Raw genomic sequence first — 21,433 nt, forward strand, 5'->3', positions numbered from 1 at the left:
GGCCAATAATTGAGACGGACACAAATTTTAGTTTTCACAAAGTTTTGATGCTTATTGCTTTTGGCCAGATGTTTCTATAGTTACTAAAGTACTATTAGAAGCATTTCACGTTTTACACTTTTATTGACAAATGCATCAAGTTTATGCAATGACCCAATATTTTCCTTCTTGACCCTTATTTTTCAAGACTTCTGTCATTAACCCTGGGATGCGAGATATCAACTGCTGGGCCAGATCTTGACTGATCACAACTCATTCTTATCTAATTGGTGCCTGGAATTTATCACAATTTGTGTTTTTTGTTTGCTCACCCGCTTTTTGAGGATTGACCATAGACTCTCAATGGGATTAAGATCTGAGGAGTTTCCTGGCCATGGACCCAAAAATATCAATATTTTGTTCACTAAGCTGCTTAGTTAGCACTTATTTATTGTGAAATGGCACTCCATCGTTCTGGAAAAAGTATTGTTCATCACCAAATTGCTCCTGGATCTTTGGGAGAAGTTACTCTTGGAGTTTGCTTGCTTGGATACCATTCTTTATTCATGGCAGGGTTCTTAGATAAAATTGTGAGTGAGCCCACTGCCTTGGATGAAAATTAGCCGTACTCATGAATGGTCTCAGAAAGCTTTACGGTTGGCACTTGAGTCATGGTAGTGCTCACTTTTTCTTCTCCAATCATTCTTCCAGATCTACTAAACAGCTTGAAGGGGGCTTCATTACAAAATGTAACTTTGCAAAATTTTCAGCAATTGGACTGCAAGGGACTTGGGTAACGTAATTTTCGCCGATGAAGCCCCCTTTGCATTTTTGAGACATCTGGAAGAATGATTACCTGAAGAAGAAAAGGTGAGTGCAACCATAAGTCCTTTGTCATGCCAACAGAAAAGTAGCCTTCTGATAACAATGATTTTTTTGCCGGCATGTCCAGAAAGGCCGATTATCTATTTGTATAAATGCACCATTATCCTATATAACCACCCTGTTCTATGGGTATATATTCCATACCAGTAATATACACCGTTTTAATTCTTATTTATTGGTACCTTGTAGAAGTAGATGCCTGGAATTGCGTCCAATTTTTTCTTTTGTCATATCCAATTAATTGATTTTACATGTGTATTTGTAAAAGGTACAAACAACCTATATAATGGATGACTAAAAAATGATGTTTTATCTCATGCATCCTGGTTGTTGAATCTTTATAATACTGAAAGCAGAGATTGTAGAAATTAAGAAGATCCATAAACTCTATCCTGCTAGTATTTGCATACCTTATTACAGTACGTAAACCTAAACTCTTCACTGCAATATCCTGGTGAGGACATAATATTATATGTGATGGTCAGTATCTGACTTTCTTTTACTGCACCGTGCATTTTCAGTTTTCTTGCACTGTCTTTTTCACGGATTACACTGTTATATATATTATTATGCGGGGTTTCATGTAATGTTGCCACTTAGATGTCATCATACATTATATGTGTTATAATACATTGCATTCTTATGCTTATACATTAAGTAAGTGAAAGCATTCATCCTCCTGAGTCAATATCATATATACATATATAGACATCTCTTCCTGCACAATACTGTATGTAAGGAAATGTTGGTGTATGGTAGTGACAGCCTGTAATGCTGTGCTCGCTCAGAGTCAGCGTGTAAGATGATGAGTGTGATGCAGGGGTGGTGTCTCTGCTTTGCTGAGTTGAGAACTTTGCTGCAGTATAAAAGCTGATGCTGTCCTCTATCTGCCGCAGTGCCCTGCATCTCTCTCCTTGTGTGTGCTTCAGAACTCTAGGCTGCGGACAGCTCCATACGTCTACCTAGGCTTTCATTCTGTACATGAGTCATCACTCTTTGTGATTCTATTGCCTACTTGTCTGTTCCCATTTCATGTGACATTTTTGACTCTTTGCATTTCTTCTTCTCTCTGTACCTTCTAGCTGCCTCCGTTACTTCATCATGCTCAGCTTCGGCATGGATCGCTCAGTAGGCCCTGTTACCTACAGAAGACCTGCAGATGGCTACCTTAGATCTAGTTCTGTTTCCTTAACCCACAGTGGTAGCAGTAGTTTTCAATCTCAGACTCGGAGTCGTAGAAGTGCCCCATCTTACAGTGAAAGTCCTGAGCCCCCCAATGGTCCAAGGGATGAAAGGGAGGCCTTGCAAGGGCTGAATGAAAGGTTTGCTGGCTACATAGACAAGGTGCGGAGACTGGAAGACCAGAACCAGAGTTTACAACAAGAGGCAGAAGCCCTAAGGAAGCAGCAGGCTGGCATCTCTGCTATTGGCCAGTTATATCAAAGAGAGATAAAAGATATTCGCAACCAGCTCCTGAAAATAAACTCTGAAAATATTCAAGAACAGTTGGAAGCAAACCGACTTAATGAGGACATTGACTTACTGAGGTTAAAGACACAAGAAGAGGAGAGAATGAAGGAAGAGGCTGTGTCTGCTGAGAGGGCACTTAGGCAATACTTACAGGATTGTACCCTAGAAAGTGAACAGATTGGAAGGAAGGTCCAGGCTCTGCAGGATGAAGTAAGCCACCTGTGCAAAAGTCACCAAGAAGATGTAGATGAGATGCTTAGGCAGATACAAGGCAGTCAAGTGTCAACACAACAATTTGGAGAAATGCCTGGAGTGGACCTGGCATCTGCTCTGAAGGAAATCAGGGCTCAGTTGGAAGGCCATATAGGAAGAAATAACATGCAGACCCAAGACTGGTTCCAAGGTGAGCACCCATACATCACGTACAGACATCTACATCAATCTGACATTCATTAGTCTTAAAATTATCTGCATGGGCTGATACCAAAACACATACATACATTTTTTATTACTTCATTGTATTATACTGTATATATTGCTATGATTTATATGAAATATTTAAGAGACTGGAAAAAAAATGTTCTTTTCCTCTGGCACAGCATATGATTATATGATGTATATTGAATCATCTACTGTGTTGTTCAGTCTGGGCATCGTAGGGTTTTCCAGTAGATAACTAAGTATAAAGCAATGCATTTGATTTTACCTTCACGCTAGGAAGGGGTTACAGCCTAGCACTTGAAATTCCTGAGTCATGTTTGGTTTCTATATTAGTCTCCACACGTCTTCTCATCTTCTCATTCGCAGTCCTTTCTTGTGCTGCAATAAACCTCACTGATGCGAATTGTTAATCAAGGGATAGATAACATTGTAAAATTAAAAATATTGCTATTTAGAGAAGGTGTCCTTATACCTAGTGGGTATTTTTCCGATATTTTTCTCTGTGCATTTTATTTGTTTGAAAATCTTTATTAGCCAAGGATTATAGCTTAAAAAAAACTTTAAAAAGCCTCTCTACCTTGGACAATCTCTACTCGTTAGTAGGATCATTTGGCAATACGTGGTCATAAATTGCCCCCCCACTTAGGGACCACACCTATCAGCTATAATTTCTTAACCATGCAGGAGTGTTAACTCTCTCCGCATATACAGTACGTCATACCATTAGATACTCATCAACTTAGTATTTATATTAGAAGAACAGATAAAAAGACAAAAAATTCCATGCGATTTTTGTAATATGGACAATCCATCATTGTCTCTGCTTGTCCCTTCTGCAGCCGTTATTACACTATAGCAGTGCCAGTTATAGGTCCGGACATCTTACATTACTAATATATATTTTTACATATATTTTCTATTCATTTTTATAAACAGTTCAGCTGGAGAAACTAAATGAGGCTTCAAACGTGAATACCCAAGCTATTCGCTCGGCTAGCGATGAAATAACCAGCTATCGACATCAGCTTCAAAGCAAAATCACCCAACTTGAAGTTCTGAAAGGATCTCAGCAGTCTTTGGAGAGACAATGCATGGATTTAGAGGATCGGCACCAAGCAGAGCTGACGTCTTACCAGGTAACATGTCATCACTAGGGCTCAGATTCTGACTAATAACAGTTATCGTAAGAGTACGTGTTCTATATATTTCCCTAAATACACTACCATTCAAAAGTTTAGGGTCACCCAGACGATTTTGTGTTTTCCATGAAAACTCATACTTTTATTAATCAAATGAGTTGCCAAATGAATTTAAAATCTAGTCCAGACATTTACAAGGTTCGAAAAAAAGATTTTTATTTGAAATAATAATTTTCTCCTTCAAACTTTGCTTTCATCAAAGAATGCTCCCTTTGCAGCAATTACAGCATTGCAGACCTTTGGCATTCTAGCAGTTAATTTGCTGATGTAATCTGGAGAAATTTCACCCCATGCTTCCAGAAGCCCCTCCCACAAGTTGGTTTGGCTTGATGGGCACTTTTTGCATACCATACGGTCAAGCTGCTCCCACAACAGCTCAATGGAGGTGAGATCTGGTGACTGCGCTGGCCACTCCATTACAGATAGACTACCAGCTGCCTACTTCTTCCCTAAGTAGTTTTTGCTTAATTTGGAGGTGTGCTTTGGGTCATTGTCCTGTTGTAGGATGAAATTAGTTCCAATCACGCGCTGTCCACAGGGTATGGCATGGTGTTGCAAAATGGAGTGATAGCCTTCCTAATTCAATATCCCTTTTACCTTGTACAAATCTCCCACTATACCAGCACCAAAGCAACCCCAGACCATAACATTACCCCCACCATGCTTGACAGATGGCGTCAGACACTCTTCCCACATCTTTTCAGTTGTTCTGCATCTCACAAATGTTCTTCTGTGTGATCCATACACCTCAAACTTGGATTTGTCTGTCCATAACACTTTTTTCCAATCTTCCTCTGTCCAATGTCTGTGTTCTTTTGCCCATATTAATCTTTTCCTTTTATTAGCCAGTCTCAGATATGGCTTTTTCTTCGCCACTCTGCCCTGAAGGCCAGCATCCTGGAGTCGCCTCTTCACTGTAGACGTTGACACTGGCGTTTTGTGTGTATTATTTAATGAGGCTGCCAGTTGAGGACCTGTGAGGCGTCGATTTCTCAAACTACAGACTCTAATGTACTTGTCTTGTTGCTCAGTTGTGTACCGGGGCCTCCCACTTCTCTTTCTACTCTGGTTAGAGCCTGTTTGTGCTCTCCTCTGAAGGGAGTAGTGCACACCGTTGTAGGAAATCTTCAGTTTCTTGGCAATTTCTCGCATGGAATAGCCTTCATTTCTAAGAACAAGAATAGACTGTCGAGTTTCACATGAAAGTTCTTTTTTTTTGCCAATTTTGAGAGTTTAATGGAACCAACAAATGTAATGCTCCATATTCTCAACTAGCTCAAAGGAAGGTCCGGTTTATAGGTTCTCTAATCAGCCAAACTGTTTTCAGCTGTGCTAACATACTTGCTCAAGGGTTTTCAAGGGTATTCTCACCATTCATTAGCCTTCTTACACAGTTAGCAAACACAATGTACCATAAGAACACTGGAGTGATGGTTCTTGGGAATGGGCCTCTATTCACCTATGAAGATATTGCATTACAAACCAGACGTTTGCAGCTAGAATAGTCATTTACCACATTAACAATGTATAGAGTGTATTTCTGAATCATTTAATGTTAGCTTCATTGGAAAAAACTGTGCTTTTCTTTGAAAAATTAGGAAATTTCTAAGTGACCCTAAACATTTGAATGGTAGTGTATGTGCAGTAGGATATACTGATGAATTCACAGTATCAGTGTCACTGCAGGTTATAAAATGTATCAGGGGAGATTTGAGATATTCACTGAAATCTATTTCTTAAAGGGGTTTCCAGAACTTTATTATTGAAGACCTGTCCTTGGGAGAGGTCATCAATATCTGATGTCACTGCTTCATACACCATGCAGTTGCAGTGAATCGTATGGCAAGATCCCTTCCTTTTACGTAAAAGAGGTGTTCAAGACGTTAGATGCAATTTTTGATGACTGCTCAACCTATGAAACTTCAGGACCCATAATCTTGTATATGTGATTTTGATCCGTGACTCGGATCATAAATAGATGTGTCTGAGTTTTTTTTACAAACACGTGATCCACAAAAACAAATTACATGGACACCGGAAAAGAACCATAGACGATAATGGGTTAGTGCTCTATCCATGAAAAAAACTAATAAAACAAGTGCATAAAAAAATGTAAGTTTGAATGAGGCCTTAAAGGGAATTAAATATGTGCATTGCCTTTAGAAGTAAAGACTATGGAAGAAACAGGAAATATGACTGAAAACTTTATTACATAAACTTTTAAATACAGTTCAAAATCAAGGACACACAATAGAAAATTAGAAAGTGGAAATATCGGGAGTAATATTAATTCCCAATGATTTAGATAGACTTTTAGCTACATACTAGAAAACCCAGTTATAAACCAATTTCTTTATTAAATATTAACTTGTTGAACCCAATAAGCTCATGTAAGTCTAAAACTGTTACTATATTTGAAAAGACTAACGGTGGGGACCAATGACCAACTAGCCACTCTAGCATTAAAATACGCTGCATTAGTCAGCAGAGCCAATTATTAGCTACGGTATATCCAGCAATATTAGGAGGAGAGGACAACGTAGACCACAAATGAACGTGCAATCATGTAGTAATTATGCTTTAATCAGTAAATAATTGTCTAACAACTAACAACAAAATCTATATGGCCAATATAAAACCAAATGCCTTATTGTATTAATTGAGAGTCAGTAATTATAACCAATTGCACTCTATAGTAATGAAGTCTATCGAGGCCCTTAAAAATAGTAGCGGCATAAAACAAATCAATAAGATAGATATACCAAAAGTGAAAGGCTACATGTATATCTATTATGTCCTAGTAAACTCTATGATGAAACATTAGTCATTACCTAACTGCAAAGATTAACACCCTATATACAGCATCAATGGAAGCCTTGCTCAATGGTGGCTGTCCCTACACCAGGCCATAGATGAACCTATAGATGACTAAAAATTACACAATGTGAAGACATAAATACCTAAATGCCACTCTTTGGGGTCCACTTACTTTAAATAACAGAACACAGATCTCAACTGTAATTCCCGATTCCCTCGATCTCTGGGTACGTCCAACTGTTAATCCATCACATGCACCATAGTCCCAACATGTCTTCCCCTTCTGCTTTAGGTAGACACAATCCATGCTAGGACAAAGGGGGAAAATACAAATATATGGAGGAGAACTCATGAACTATCATTTAAATGTATTGTCTCATTCCGTATTCCATTTCTTGCCCATGGATTATATGGTTAGCTTTTTTTTTTTGCCCGAATGGCACACCACATGCAGGAAGATTTACGACAGTGTTAGTTTTACTCAGAGGAAGCAGCTAGTCAACTGGGCTGATAATTGGGATACTAATAAATTCTGCTGTGAGCTCGAAATAATTTTATATTCCAAGATAGGGTTTTAGATGACAAAATTGGATGCTGTGGCATACTGGGCCCCAGTGCTGGCATCTGCTCACTTCTACCAGCATCCGCCGTATATGTACGGCAGAACTGGGAAGGATGCTGCTGCTAACTGCTTTGGGAGCTAGCTATGATTGCAGCAGTTTAACTCCTACTATGCCATGATGACTATCAAGGCATCTAAATGGTTAGATTATGAGAGGGGTCACTCTGTGTTGCTCTCATTAGCAATCGCGGGAACCCAATAATTTTTTTTAATGGCAGCTGAGGGTCCAGTGTGGACCTTTGATTTTTGGTTCCGGATTGGATACTATAGATATTGACTCATAAAGTAATCATTATTTACCAAGAAAATTAAAACCCTAGTTAATTTTATGGACAGGTTTAAGAGGACCTGTTTTTAAGAAATGGTCTGCTGTTTTTGGCAACAATAAAAAAAACTATGGGCAAAGAGTTTGGTGTAATCCAGCTGTCCACTATGCCTCATATTTCTGCCTGGATGTTATCCACATGATACTAAATAAAAAAGACCTTTGCTGATCTGCAATCAGAAATACTGTTTACAGGATTTGTGATTAGTTCATGTTTTATTAAAGCATCACTAGGTACTAAGTTGTAATAACCAGTCATCCATCACTAGTTATGGATGTTGTAGTCATCATCTACTCCTGTGCTTGCCAGAGCAGCCTTATGGTCTCCTCAGTACTTGGCATTGCTCTCTGTTGGTGCACCTCCTTTGTATGTGCCAGCCGTGCACACCATGCTGAGGAAAAGGTTCTCTCTGACTCTGTAATTTCATGTCTCGATTTAGAAGCCTCTATTAGCATTAGAGTGCATTGCTTTTTACGATGAAGCAACATCCTGGGAGTAGTGGTTTTCCATTTCGTGTAGGGTTGGGTAAGAATTGCACTTGTAAAGTAATAAGAATCAGTGACAAGCAGACTTTACGCAGAAATGAATGATAAGGGTTCATGGGACTTGACACAAACATTCAAGTTGAGTCTCCTCCCATGTATAGCAAAACCAAAAAATAAGGACTTTTATGATATCATATTACATGTATCTGTACGAATTATGCCCCCATAAACTGTGAATATAATGGTCTTGATTGTCCGATTAGGGGAAAGAGAAGACCATGATCTGATTAGACATGTTGGCATCCCCTACACAGGCTGTACCCCTCTTAAAGACAGTCTAGCCCCCAGCTTCATCGATCATTGATACCTCCATTGTTATGTTTAGCCTACTTTCTTCTTACTTTTTTGTTTGGCCTTCAAGCATAGTGTCTTCATCCTCCACAGCTGCCTTCTTCCTCCAGGCAGATTCTTATTTTTTTCCAGGCCAGATTCAGCTGTCACTTTTGCAAAATTTAGCTCCAGTCTTCTTGAGGCCTAGTAGGTGGATCACAGTAACCTTTCAAGCTGCACTCTGTTCCTACCGCTCACACAGGCCTCAGCTCCACAGAGCCTTATTAAAATCCATGACACATAACAATGCAGCCCGATAGTGCTTTTTAATTAAGCCTCCAACTCATTTTCAGCTTACAAAGCAGTTGCGAGAGTACTTTTTTTTGTCTTCCTTTCATTTGCGTAGGCTCATTCTCAGAGATGATATATTACCCCTTTTCGTAGAGTGCTAATGTACAACCTTTTAAACAACATTATTATGCAGTTACTGTGAGAGTCAGGCAGCCATATTGCCCCCTCTGTAGGTATACCAATTGTGTGAACACTGGACTCAGTAACTAACAATCATGGTTTTCATGGTGGGCAGTCTTATTGCTGCCGTCAAAGAGACACTCAAATTGAGAACATTGGTGTCTCCATTCCACCGAAAGGGAATCTGTCACCTGCTTCATGCAACCCAAATCACGGGCAGAATGAATCAGAGTGTGACTGCACAAATGCAGACAGATATGTATGAATATACAGTAGTTAGAGGATCCAGCCAGGGACCATGGCCAGAGATGAGACAAGTAATGGTAGTAGCCTATAATACCCTCAGTTTTCTGTGTCACCCATAGAAATCAGTGATAAGAATTTTACAGGTGGGTAATAAAATAATCTATTTACTATACCCACAATTAATATCTCCATATACTGTACCCACAAATGGTGCCTCAATCTGTACAGCTGCTGTCGTTCTACCTCTACTTACAGCATCTTCATGTGAGTTGTGTCATGACAGTCATGACAACTTGTACTGCAATGTCTACTTCTGACTGTTATACAGATGACCAAGTTGGTCTGTCAGAGAAGGTTGTGAGGCAGAACAGTGGAAGATGAAAGTATTTTTCATTGTATTTTGATTGAAAGAGAACAGAACCCCCTTTGTCTCTTTGTGTAGAGCATTCCAAGCCCTTGAAACCATGCATAGTATGGAAGTTGACCAGGGAAGGACAGCATCTGCTATCAGAGCCTGAAAGTGCTGCTCCTAGTCAGGAACTAATGCAGAACCTCCAGAGAGCTGACTAGACAAAAAACAGAGTTTAGAAGTCTCTCAGACTTCATTCAGAAAAACAATACCCATTGCAAGATATTACTTTCAAAATGTTGAAGGAATTTTCACATTAAAGTTTTCACCTACTAAAAATCATAGATGATAACTTATGGATCAGTTGCAGTCACTGGGTCACCTAGTGTTCCCAGTAATGGGGCTCTTAAATCCCATCAGAATAGAGTGGTGAAAGAGCATGTGTACTCTTGGTCCACTCATTTTCTATGGCACTGCTGCAGACAGAGTAATGTATTCAGCTATCTCTGGCAGTGCCATAGAAAACAAATAGCGTGAGGAGCCACTACTCCATTCCAAGGAGGCATTTCCTACCACTCACAGAATTGCGAGTTATCCCTATCCTTTGATTTTGGGAATAATACTTTAGTGAGCAAAACACACTATACAAAGACCAACATTCACACTATACAATGCTAAAGTAATACACTGTGACTTCTACCTCTACATAGTAAGTTAATATTATTTCTAAAATTTTACTATAAAGGTGAACTGTTCGTGGAAGACTGGCTGCTCCTAATAGGGTTTGCACAAGCAGGTTTTGTCCAAGACACTCCAATTTGCAGGTCTTAGAGGTACCCTGAACTTCTTCCTTTAGCTCCTATACAGATATCTTGATTTACAACAGGAACCCTGGGTTGCGTATATGGAGTAGGTACTGGCCAGTGGCACAACCTTGGAAAAGAAAAGTAAACTATTCATGTTAAAACCAGCGAGGGCAGGTCCTAGCACACACAAACCCACCTATTCTGCCTGACTGGGTGGCATCTCATGTCCCATCTCTTGCTAGACCATGCCTGTGCCATCCAGAGGTATTGGCCATGATGTCTCCTCCATCTTTAGTGCTGAGTGCAAAATGAATACGGCAGCCCCTGGTGACATAGCGCGCCATTGAAGCAGGACCAGATAAGGATGCTAAAGTTACAAAATAAAAAAAACGCTATACAAAAATGATGAGATGATTTTACATGTCTTTTTAGATAGTCGTCTTTTTGGTTGAGACACTTGTCTACCACTAATCAACCCAATCATCACTAAAATCATGGCACATGTTGTAATATTATAGCATTAAAACAGTATGGCTCTCTTTAACAAAAAAAAGGATTTTAATTTGCCTACAAAAATATTAATTGCAGATCAGAGTTCCTCTTTTGTCAACTCTCACAGCATTACCGGCGTTTCGCTAAGCTTATTGTTTTAACCATACGTGGCCCGATCCATATAACAAAATATCATACTTTGTAAAGTCACAGTTATATCCAGCTATAAGCAAGATATCTGTGAATATTCACTATGGAACTTCGTACTGACATAGTCTAACATTTCTTGCAATTCAGGAAACTTTGCATCAATTGGAAAATGAACTAAGGAATACCAAGTGGGAAATGGCTGCTCAGATACGCGAATACCAAGACTTGCTGAATGTCAAGATGGCTCTGGATATTGAGATTGCTGCATATAGGTAAGAGTGGTCTTGGCTATACAACTTAGGCTATAACCCAGCTTTATCTTCAAAATTCCTACTGAAGTCTGACTTTACTTTTCTCAAAAAACTGTTTGTCTATAAGAATTTACAAAAAAGTAACAATGGAATGAGTACCATCTGTGCATTGGTGGAGTGCAAACCAAAATACGTGTAATGGCTCACTCACACGAGCGAATAAATCAGACAAGTGCAATCTGATTAAAAAAATCTGATTGCTCTCAGCCCAGCGTTATACTATGCAGTAGTCATTCACCATGAAAAAAAACAATCCAAGCATTGGTTTGCAGTCAACCATACAAGTCTCTGGGTGTGTGTGAAGCATCACACTGCACTCGGATGTCACCTGAGTTTAGAGGAGATGGAGAAATTGCTTTCTCTGTCTTCTCCTCAGCTGTGCTCAGATTGTGTCATGTGAGAGGATCGGATCATCAGAGCAAGAGCCAAGAGTCATTACCATATTGCATCCAATGCTCTCACATCGGATGTGATAAGCTAGTGGGACCCCGGCCTAAGACAGATGCAATTAAGAAAAGAGGAAAAAAACACAAATACTAAAGATCAGTTGCACTTTCTAAATTTAAATTAAAAAACAAACACAAAAACCTCAACAACCTTTACCCCTGAAGAAGCCACCTCTTGTGGTGAATGTTGGGTCCTTTTTCCAGTATGATGCTTTTCTTATGGGCCAGTTTACCTGGGTGACTATGCACGCTTTGTTGCACATACTGTATATATTGCTTAGTCTCTTTTACATATTCTTTTGTATATTATATCTTTTATATATTCTTTTGATGCTGCATTATTCTTTTCTGAATACTACTTGACATCACTTTACTGATAGTGTCCATTCATACTTATCTCAGATATCCACCATTTTTACATGGCTCTATTGGTCATCATGTTGGTCGTATGGGATGTATCTCAGCGCCAATTTTTGGCGTAGGAAGCAGGTGCTGGCACAATATGCTCATTTTTAAATGTTTTTATTTTTCATTAATAGATTTTCGTGCTTGTTACTTAATAAAGATTTACATTGTTTAAATTTAGGAAGTGCAACTAATCTTTTGTACGTGTCTATCCTCTTTATAATTTCTAATTAAAAATATTATTCTATTAATTACATATATTGTAAATTATTAAGAAGACAACTCCTTTTGCACTTAAAGCTGGCCTTTTGATCAGCTGCATACGTGAACAAGGGGTTGGCTGCAAATCAATTGGTTGGGAAAAGTAAATTGCGACAAATAAAGGAGTTGTGCACTACGTATTACTAATGGGCCTATTGCTCATTTGTACTCCGCACCGTGTCCCCTGCTCTCCTGACTATTTATTTTCACTCAGACGAAGAGTGACTGCTGCGGCTGGTGATTAGCTGCAGCCATAACCTGATGCCCCTTCCTGAACACCGATGGGGTACACAGTGCTTAGAATAGAAGATTGGTGGAGTGCGCTAGGCATTTTTTATTTCTACACCACTCTGGGCCCACTAATAATCAGTTTCAAAGTATTGGGCAACCTCTTTTAAAGTGAACCAGTTAGTAGGATTTTGCTAAATAAAACACAGATGCTGTCAGGTCGGCAGTGTTACGCTGATTAAAATCATACCTGGGGTGAAGAAATCCGTCTTGTGGTTCTTGTGTAATCAGTGTTAGAAGTTTTCAGCCAATGATATGCCTGTGCTCCGGGGCGGGACTGTAGACAGAGTCTTATCTTGGTGCTCTAGGCCAGAGAAACCAAGGAAAAACCTTCCCACAGGCCGCATGGAATCACAAACATATTCCTCATCATTGAGACAGAACAAAAGATAGACTGTGCTTCAGGGCGGCCTGTGAGCAGGTCTTAGTTTCTATGGCTTAGAGCAGGAAGATAACACTCTGCCTACAGTCCCGCCCCAGAGTACGGGCATCTTATTAGCCAAAAACTTCTAACACTGATTACACAAGATGGATTTCTTCACCCCAGATATCATTTTAATCAGTGAAAAAAAGCTGCCAACCTGACCGTGTCTGTAGGTTACTTAGCAAAATCCTGCTGACAGGTTTGCTTTAAATAAAAGATAGTCTATCCAGCAATTATTAAGTTTAAACTTGGGGACAAAGATAGATCAGAGCTCATTCTGAAAACACCAATAAAGCTTGTACTTCTTGTCCAAGCAGACATCCATATGTGGAAAGAAGTGAAATTCTGTGGGATCCATGTAAATAGTTGCTCTGTTATTGCTCCTGGAAATGTACGAATAATTTGATTACTTTTGTCTGACATTATCAGTTCCGCTTTGATGAGGGGACTGTTAACACCAAGTTGTACATTTCTACATTTCTAGGAGGAAAAACAACAGAGGAACAGAACAACACAGAGTTCTAATACAAAAAAAAGCTAAAACATTTTTTTTCATGGGGTATTAAAGTATTACTTTTCTTATTTAGGAGAGTGTACATGCTCTCTTTAAAGAAACATGTTTTCTTTAACCCATTCCCACTGCAGCCAATTTCAGTTTTTAACATTTTCATTTTTTCCTCTCCTTTCCTAAAACCATAACTTTTTTTATTCTTCCATCCTCATGCCACATGAGGGCTTGTTTTTTGAAAGACAAACCGTACTTTTGAATGTCATCAATCAATTTATCATGTGATGGACTTGAAAGCAGGAAAAAAGTCCAAATGGATTGCAATTGTAAAAAAAAAAGTGCAATTCCACATTTGTTTTTTTTATTTACCAAGTTCACTATATGGTAAAACTGACCTGGAAATATACCATAAGGCTATGTGCACACAATGCAGATTTGCTGCGGATCCGCAGCGGATTTTTCCGCGAAGAAACGCTGCAAATCTGCACTGTGATGTACAGTACAATGTTAAGAAATGGAAAAAAAAAAAAAGCTGTGCAGAAAAATCAGTGTGGAATTGCTGCGGATTTCAAAAAAGTGCATGTCACTTCTTTTTTGCGTATCTGCTGCGTTTCTGCACCCCTCCATGTTAAAAATCCGCAGTGGCAAAATCTGCAGAAAATCTGCACAAAATCCGCATCAATTCCACATAAAAACCGTACAAAATCCGCATAAAAACCGCAGCAAATCCGCGGCTGCGGATTCTGCCAGGAAATGTGGATTTTGTGCAGAAAATTCTGCACCTCTTTTCCAACGTGTGCACATACCCTAATTCTACAGGTCAACATGATTGCACAAAATTTCAAAATTTGTAAAAAAAAGAAAAAATTGTTTGTGTCGCAATTTTCAAAGACTCATGAGATATTTTATTTCTGGACTAATTTATTTTATATTTTGATAGCTCAGACTTTTATGGGCGTAGCGATACCATATATGTGCATTTTTTAATTTCTTAATTTTTAATGAGGAAAAGGGGGGTGATTTGAACTTTTATGTTTTTTATTTTTTCATATTTTTAATAAAACATTTTTCACTTTCTATTGTACTTCTTAGTCTCCTAAGGAAATTGTAACCTGCAATCGCTTGATTGTTTGTACTATGCACAGCAATACCAGAGTATTGCTACAGTATGTATAGAGAAAATCATGGTCTCCTATTAATGCCAGCTACAGGGACATGGGTCTTCAGCAAGCAATGACTGTCATGGCAACCCATCGGTGCTTCGCAATCGGAATTACAGGCTAATGTTTTGCTTCACCCACGGCTGTTAGAAGCAGATGATGGCTCAATAACACAATCATCATCTGTCAGGAAAGCTGAGCCCACATCAAAGTCAAGGACCCGGCATATGATGTAACTGTATGTCATATGTCAGGAAGGGGTTAAAGATTGAACCCTCTTTTCCTGAATTTCTAATGCTTTAATTGGTAGTTAGTTGGTACCACACAAGGTAAAAATTATCACTATCTGCATCAGATTTGTACAATTACCTACTCAAACTGTATTATGTACACAACATTGTAAAAGCAATGAAACATATATTCAATCTCCATAGTAAATAAATGAAGACTTTAGTTACTATGTTGTAAATAAGTTGTAAGTTTATAAGTCCTTATACATAAAACTTTTGACATTTATTAATCTTACCATTTATAAATATCTTAGCATAAAGCATAATTCTGAATAGTAAGTAAAGAAACTTCAATTGGCCTTTCTTTAATATTTAGCAAAATATAGCCACAGAAATAACTGACTACTCATCTTTTATTGACTGAATGATCGACAAATCTAAGAACAAAGAATAATGAATAAAGAAAAGTATTTGTAGCTGCTGCAGTATTTGTACATGTTGAAACACATAAAATGTAATTTTAAGATTTTTTTTCTTGGAATAATTTAAAAACAAAATGCATTTTACCCCTTTTTTTATTCTTAGAAAGCTACTCGAGGGAGAAGAATGTCGTATTGGAACCAGTTTTGACTATTTTCCATTTGATGCAAGAAGTCCAAGGATACCAAGCACACCAAAGCATATTAAGGTGAAAAAGGAAGAAAAAATAAAGATTGTGGAAAAGTCAGACAAAGAAACAGTAATTGTAGAGAAACAGACAGAAGAAACTCATGTGACTGAAGAAGTGACAGAGGAAGAAGTAATCACATCTCCAATAGAGGAGCCTGAAGAAGATGAAGATGGAAAGACACCTGATGAGTTGGCAGAAGAAAAAGCAGAAACTGATGTAACAGAAGAGGAAGAATTAGAAGATAAGGAAGAAGATGAAGAAGAAAATGGAGAAAATGAGGTTAAGGAAAGTACTAAAGATGAAGAAAAAGAAGTAGACAATAAGCCAGGAAAGGAAGAAGAAAATCATAAATTAGACAAAGGGGGTGAAATAAAGGTAAAAGATAAGGATGTCACCAAGAAACAAGAGGATAAATCTGCAGATAGAGAACAAGGAAAGTCAGGAAAGATTGACGATGAAGAGCTAAAAAAGAAACAAGACAAAAACAAACCAATCAAAAATCAAGAAGAGGATGCCAAAGAGAAAGCTGGAGCAGCAAAAAAAGAGAAAGATGGACAAACGGAAAGAGATGAAAAACCATCTAAGAAAACTGTAAAAATTCAACCGAAAGATGAAACTCCTAAAAATGAACAAAAGACAACAGGCAAGGAGGAGGAAAAAAAGGTAGTTAGCCATGAAGAAAAAACGGACACTAATAAAAAAGAAGATAAAACAAAGCAAGATTCTGGAAAGATAGAAGATAAGCAAACAGTCATCAAGAATGAAGGGAAGGGAGAGGATAAGGAAGAAGAACATGCAAAGTCAACAAAAAAGGGAGAGCATTCTAAAGCAGAAGAAAAAAAACCTGAAACCAAAACTCAAGATAGTGATATTTTTAAGGAAGAAAATAAAAAGCCAGCCAGTAAAGAAGATGCTAAAACAGTACAGAAACCCAGCAGGGAAGATCAAACTAAGGAAAAAGAAGAAAAACCTGATAAAGGAGGAGACAAAATTAAAAGTGTAAAGGAAGATGAAAAGCCAGCAAAGGAAAAGAAACCACCCAAGGCAGAAGAAAAGCAGCAAGATAAGGAAGAAGAAAAAAAGCAAACCAAAGATGATGAGAAAAAAAAGGACCCTATGAAAGAAGAAGTGAAAGCGCCACCTACAGAAGAGAAGAAACCAACTAAGGTTGAAGAAAAGCAACCAATTAAGGAGGAAGAAAAGAAGCCATCAAAGGAGGAGAAAAAAACACCTGAGGTTGAGGAAAAGCAAAAAGTAAGGGAAGAGGAAAAGAAACCAACTAACGTGGAGGAGAAGATACCGCATAAGGTTGAGGAAAAGCCTAAAGAAAAAGAAGAGGAAAAGAAACCAACTAAGGTGGAGGAGAAAAAAACATCTAAGTTTGAGGAAAAGCCAAAAGTAAAAGAAGAGCAAAAGAAACCACCTACGGTTGAGGATAAGCAAAAAGTAAAAGAAGAGGAAAATAAACTAACTCAAGTGGAGGAGAAGATACCGCTTATGGTTGAAGAAAAGCCAAAAGTAAGAGAAGAGGAAAAAAAACCGTCTAGGGTGGAGGAAAAGCCAAAAGTAAAAGAAGAAGAAAAGAAACCAACAAAAGTGGAAGAGACTAAACCACCTAGGGTGGAGGAAAAGCCAAAAGTAAAAGAAGAAAAAAAAACACCTGAGGTTGAAGAAAAGACAAAAGTAAAAGAGGAGGAAAATAAACCAACTAAAGTGGAAGAAAAGAAAATTCCTAAGGTTGACGAAAAGTCAAAAGTAAAAGAAGAGGAAAAGAAACCAACTAAAGTAGAGGAGATGAAACCACCTAAGGTTGATGAAAAGCCAGAAATAAAAGAAGAGAAAAAGAAACCAACTAAAGTGGAGGAGAAGAAACCACCTATGGTCGAGGAAAAGCCAAAAGGAAAAGAGGATGAGAAGGAGCCAGTTAAAGAGGAGGCAAAGAAGGAAAAAGAACCTGTGAAAGATAAAAAGGTTGAAAAGCAGCCAGTGAAAGAGGAGGAACAGAAGCCATCTAAGGTTGAGGAGAAGAAACCAGCTCAAGTTAAGGAAAAGCAGCCAGTAAAGGAAGAGGAAAAGAAGCCAGGTAAGGCAGAAGTAAAGCAGCAAGATATAGAAGCGAAAGCTAAACCAACTAAAGAAGAAGATAAAAAAAAACAGGTAGAAAAGAAGCCTTCCAAAGAAGAAGAGAAGAAACCAGCTAACAAAGAGGAAAAACAGAAGGTAAAGGAAGAGGAAAAGAAAACCCCTAAAGAAGAGGACAAAAAAATGACTAAGAAGGAGGAGAAACAACCAGTAAAGGGAGAAGAAAATAAGACAAGTACTGAAGTGAAGCAGCCAGTGAAGGAAGAGGAAAAGTCTGTTAAAACAGAAAACAAAACAACTAAGGCAGAAGAAAAGCAACCTGTGAAAGAGGATAAAAAAATACCTAAAATAGATGAAAAACTACCAGTTAACACAGAAGACAAGCAGCCAATTAAGGAAAAGAAGCAACCAAATGAAGATGAGCATAAATCAACTAAGGAAACAGTTAAGGAAGATGGAAAAAAGTCATCAAAGACAGAAGAGAAGAAACCAACTAAGGCAGAGAAAAAAACAGAGGAAGAACAGTCTGCTAAGGAACATGACACAAAAGCATCCAAATTAGAGGAGAAGAAGCTGAGCAAGGAAGCAGAAAAGCAGCTAGCCAAAGAAGAAAATGGACCCGTTAAGGCAGAAGAGAAGGAAAAGAAAACAAGTGAGGTAAAAACAGACCAAGCGCCTAAAAAAGTGAAAACCCCTGAGCCAGAGAAACCTACTAAAGAAATGAAAGAAAAAGGAGATAGTCCAAAATTACCAAAAAAGGTGAAAGATACAAGCACTACAAAGCAGTCTAGTGGAGGGGTTACTCAAGGTACAAAAACTAAGCCTGAGAAAAGTGAGAAGTCTTCTGGTACAGATCAGATTGCAAGTGAGCCCTCTCAAGAAGCAAAGAAAAGTGAAAAGTAAACTAGCTTATAAAACACCAGCGCGCACAGATGGTTGGAACCACCAAAGAGGTCAAAAGAGATCCAAGAATCTCGCTCTGGAACTGTCAATCTCAGAGACACTGCTTTGATGGTGAACCCCACTGTACTGCTGAGCAGAACATGGACAAATAGCCAGCCGCTTACTAGGGTGATCAGGAGCAACAGCAGCTCTGCAGGTTCCTCTAGTCCAGTGGTCCAGTTCTATTCTTGAGAATCAGTAACACTATATATTACTGAACATGTAGAATACACAAGAGGTATAACCCAAGGGTCACATAAAGGGGTTATTAGCAATACGACAAATGCAATGCATTCTTTTTTTTCCACTGTAGTAACTATTAGAGAGTCTTGAAAGTAAGATATAGTAGGAATACACTTTAAAACAAATTGATCGTATTAGGCACATACAGTAGATGGTAATATATACAATGGATTATGGGTAAGGTAATGAATATATATTGAGGGTATAATTGCATATTTTACGACATTTGGAGTTCCTGTTACATGGCCATGTAGGATTCTTTCCAACACCTTTCAACAATCTCACCTAGTCGTTTTATGGACAACATTCCCTACTTGATTTAATTTATTAGACCAGTAAACATTTGGAACTATGAAGTTACCAGATTATTGCCCTTATAAACACACCAAAGAGTTGGGGGGGATAATAGTATATTGAAAACAAGACCCTTGGATATAGAAAACTTGATTAGGGAGGTTGAGTGCATCAGGGGACACATGCAATAATTTCTACTCTAAAATATGGAATAGGATAGTGATGTATAGAAGCCATGTATAAGTGCGGAGGCCACATCCCCCACTACCAATCCATAGAAGTACCGCACTTGCCTGTAGACACCTGAGCCACAAAACTCTTCCAGTTCAAGATGCCTTCTTAATAAAATAATGAATGTAGTGATATAAAACTTCAGGGAAGTAACACAAGTGTATTTCAACAGCCATATGAGAGCAGTCATGAAGACGACACTTCACACCCACCTGCACTCTTTGTTCTTGTCAGCTATTGGTACAGTATCACAGCAGAACTTTCAATGTGACCATTTCAGTCCGCCATCCTTCTTCGTTGCAACTTGTCTTAAACTAGGCCTACCTTGTTACCCTCATATAAAGAGGGGCCAGGAAGCTAAGATGTCGGCACTGTTTGGTGGAATGAGAGGTGCTTAAATAGAAAAATTGTTCCTACAGACAATTTTGTCAGTAAAGCTGCATTCACATATCCGTGTGACGTGTAAACGCACTGATTATTTTTTTTTCCGTAACACAGAACAAATCTATTGAGTATTTCCTATTCTGAGCTTCAAAATTGTATCAGCATAAGACAAGCTCTGAGTCTCAATGATCTCATTCTATGATCTGTCCTTGTAAAGGGAATGTTTCAGCAGGTTTTTGCTATGTAATATGAGAGCAGCATAATGTAGGGGCTGAGAACCTGATCTCAGTGATGTGTCATTTACTAGGCTGTAGGGTGCTGTTTCAAGAAAATTAGTGTTTTATCAGCAGGAGATTATCACTTCAAGACTAGGTGTCTTGCGCCTCCTACTTAACTGCTATGTGTAACCGCACCCCCACCACCGATTAGCAGCTTTCTGCCTGAGCATAGTGTATACAGCTAGCTACAAATCAGTGGTGTGTGCTCAATTATCCAGGGCTCAGCAATCAGAGCACCGTTAGAGCTTCAGCAGAGAAAACAGTGATTTTATCAAAATGACAGCTTTCAGATCAGCAAGTGACATATCCCTGGAATCAGGGTCTCAGCCCTTACATCATGGAGAGCTCAGATTCCTTTTAATGGATGTATGGATAGAGCCATTTTACTCAATTATCCAATCCAATTAAAAAAAGGGGCAACACTTAAATGTGTAAATGCAGCCTAAGGCTAAGAAAATCGCCTGCTACCTTTACAGTCAAACACAGAGACAACTAATGCAGCTCCAAACGGGAGACTCTTCAATCAATTCTCCTTATTTTGGATTCCTATGAGTGCAATATCTGGGATAGAGGGATATTGGGGTTAATTGCACTTACTCCTGACTTTTCAGGCCTTGGGTGAGGGCAGGCACTAATTCTGGTTGTTTCAACGAAGATGGAAAAGCAGGACATGAAGCAGCAGATGAAATGGTTTGTGGCGTAAGATGTATGGCTTAAATGTGATTACCAATGCACTATTGTAGTCTCGATTATCTTGCTTACCAATTTGTGCAATATATAGATATATATTAATAAAATTATTCTAAAATATGACAGGATATCTGGTTTATTTGGAAATTTGCTTGATTGAATATTTCTGTAAATCTTCTAACATCACAAATAGATTACGGATCCGTTATGGTTTCTGATCCCCACATGTAACAAGCTCTATATAATACCAAAGTCTCAGCCACAGATGCAAACAATGAAATCTATCCTGACCGGGGTGGATTAAGGGTAGCCAGGGCCCCGGGCTGTTCAGACACTGTGGGCCCCCCGGTCATGTGACGGGGTCATGTGATGGGGTCGTGACGGGGTCATGATATACCTGAACCAGATTATTCCAGAAAAATAGTTGCTGTGTGAAACTATAACCTGTCAAACATCAATTGATCTAGTCAATTTACCCTTCAGTTCAGTATATAGTATACAGTGTATAGTGTCAGTGT

General features: G+C 38.6%; 1 protein-coding gene across 1 annotated transcript; it reads left to right on the forward strand.

Moving 5' to 3' along the window:
• The first annotated feature begins 1,751 nt into the window (after nucleotides 1–1,751).
• Nucleotides 1,752–21,038, forward strand: NEFH (neurofilament heavy chain). Its single transcript, XM_077296820.1, has 4 exons — nucleotides 1,752–2,737; nucleotides 3,712–3,911; nucleotides 11,216–11,340; nucleotides 15,687–21,038. The coding sequence occupies exons 1-4, from the start codon at nucleotides 1,966–1,968 to the stop codon at nucleotides 18,754–18,756; spliced, it is 4,167 nt and encodes a 1,388-aa protein (XP_077152935.1). The 5' UTR covers nucleotides 1,752–1,965; the 3' UTR covers nucleotides 18,757–21,038.
• The last annotated feature ends 395 nt before the right edge of the window (nucleotides 21,039–21,433 follow it).

This window comes from Ranitomeya variabilis, chromosome 1, assembly GCF_051348905.1.
Source record: "Ranitomeya variabilis isolate aRanVar5 chromosome 1, aRanVar5.hap1, whole genome shotgun sequence".
Lineage (NCBI taxonomy): Eukaryota > Metazoa > Chordata > Amphibia > Anura > Dendrobatidae > Ranitomeya > Ranitomeya variabilis.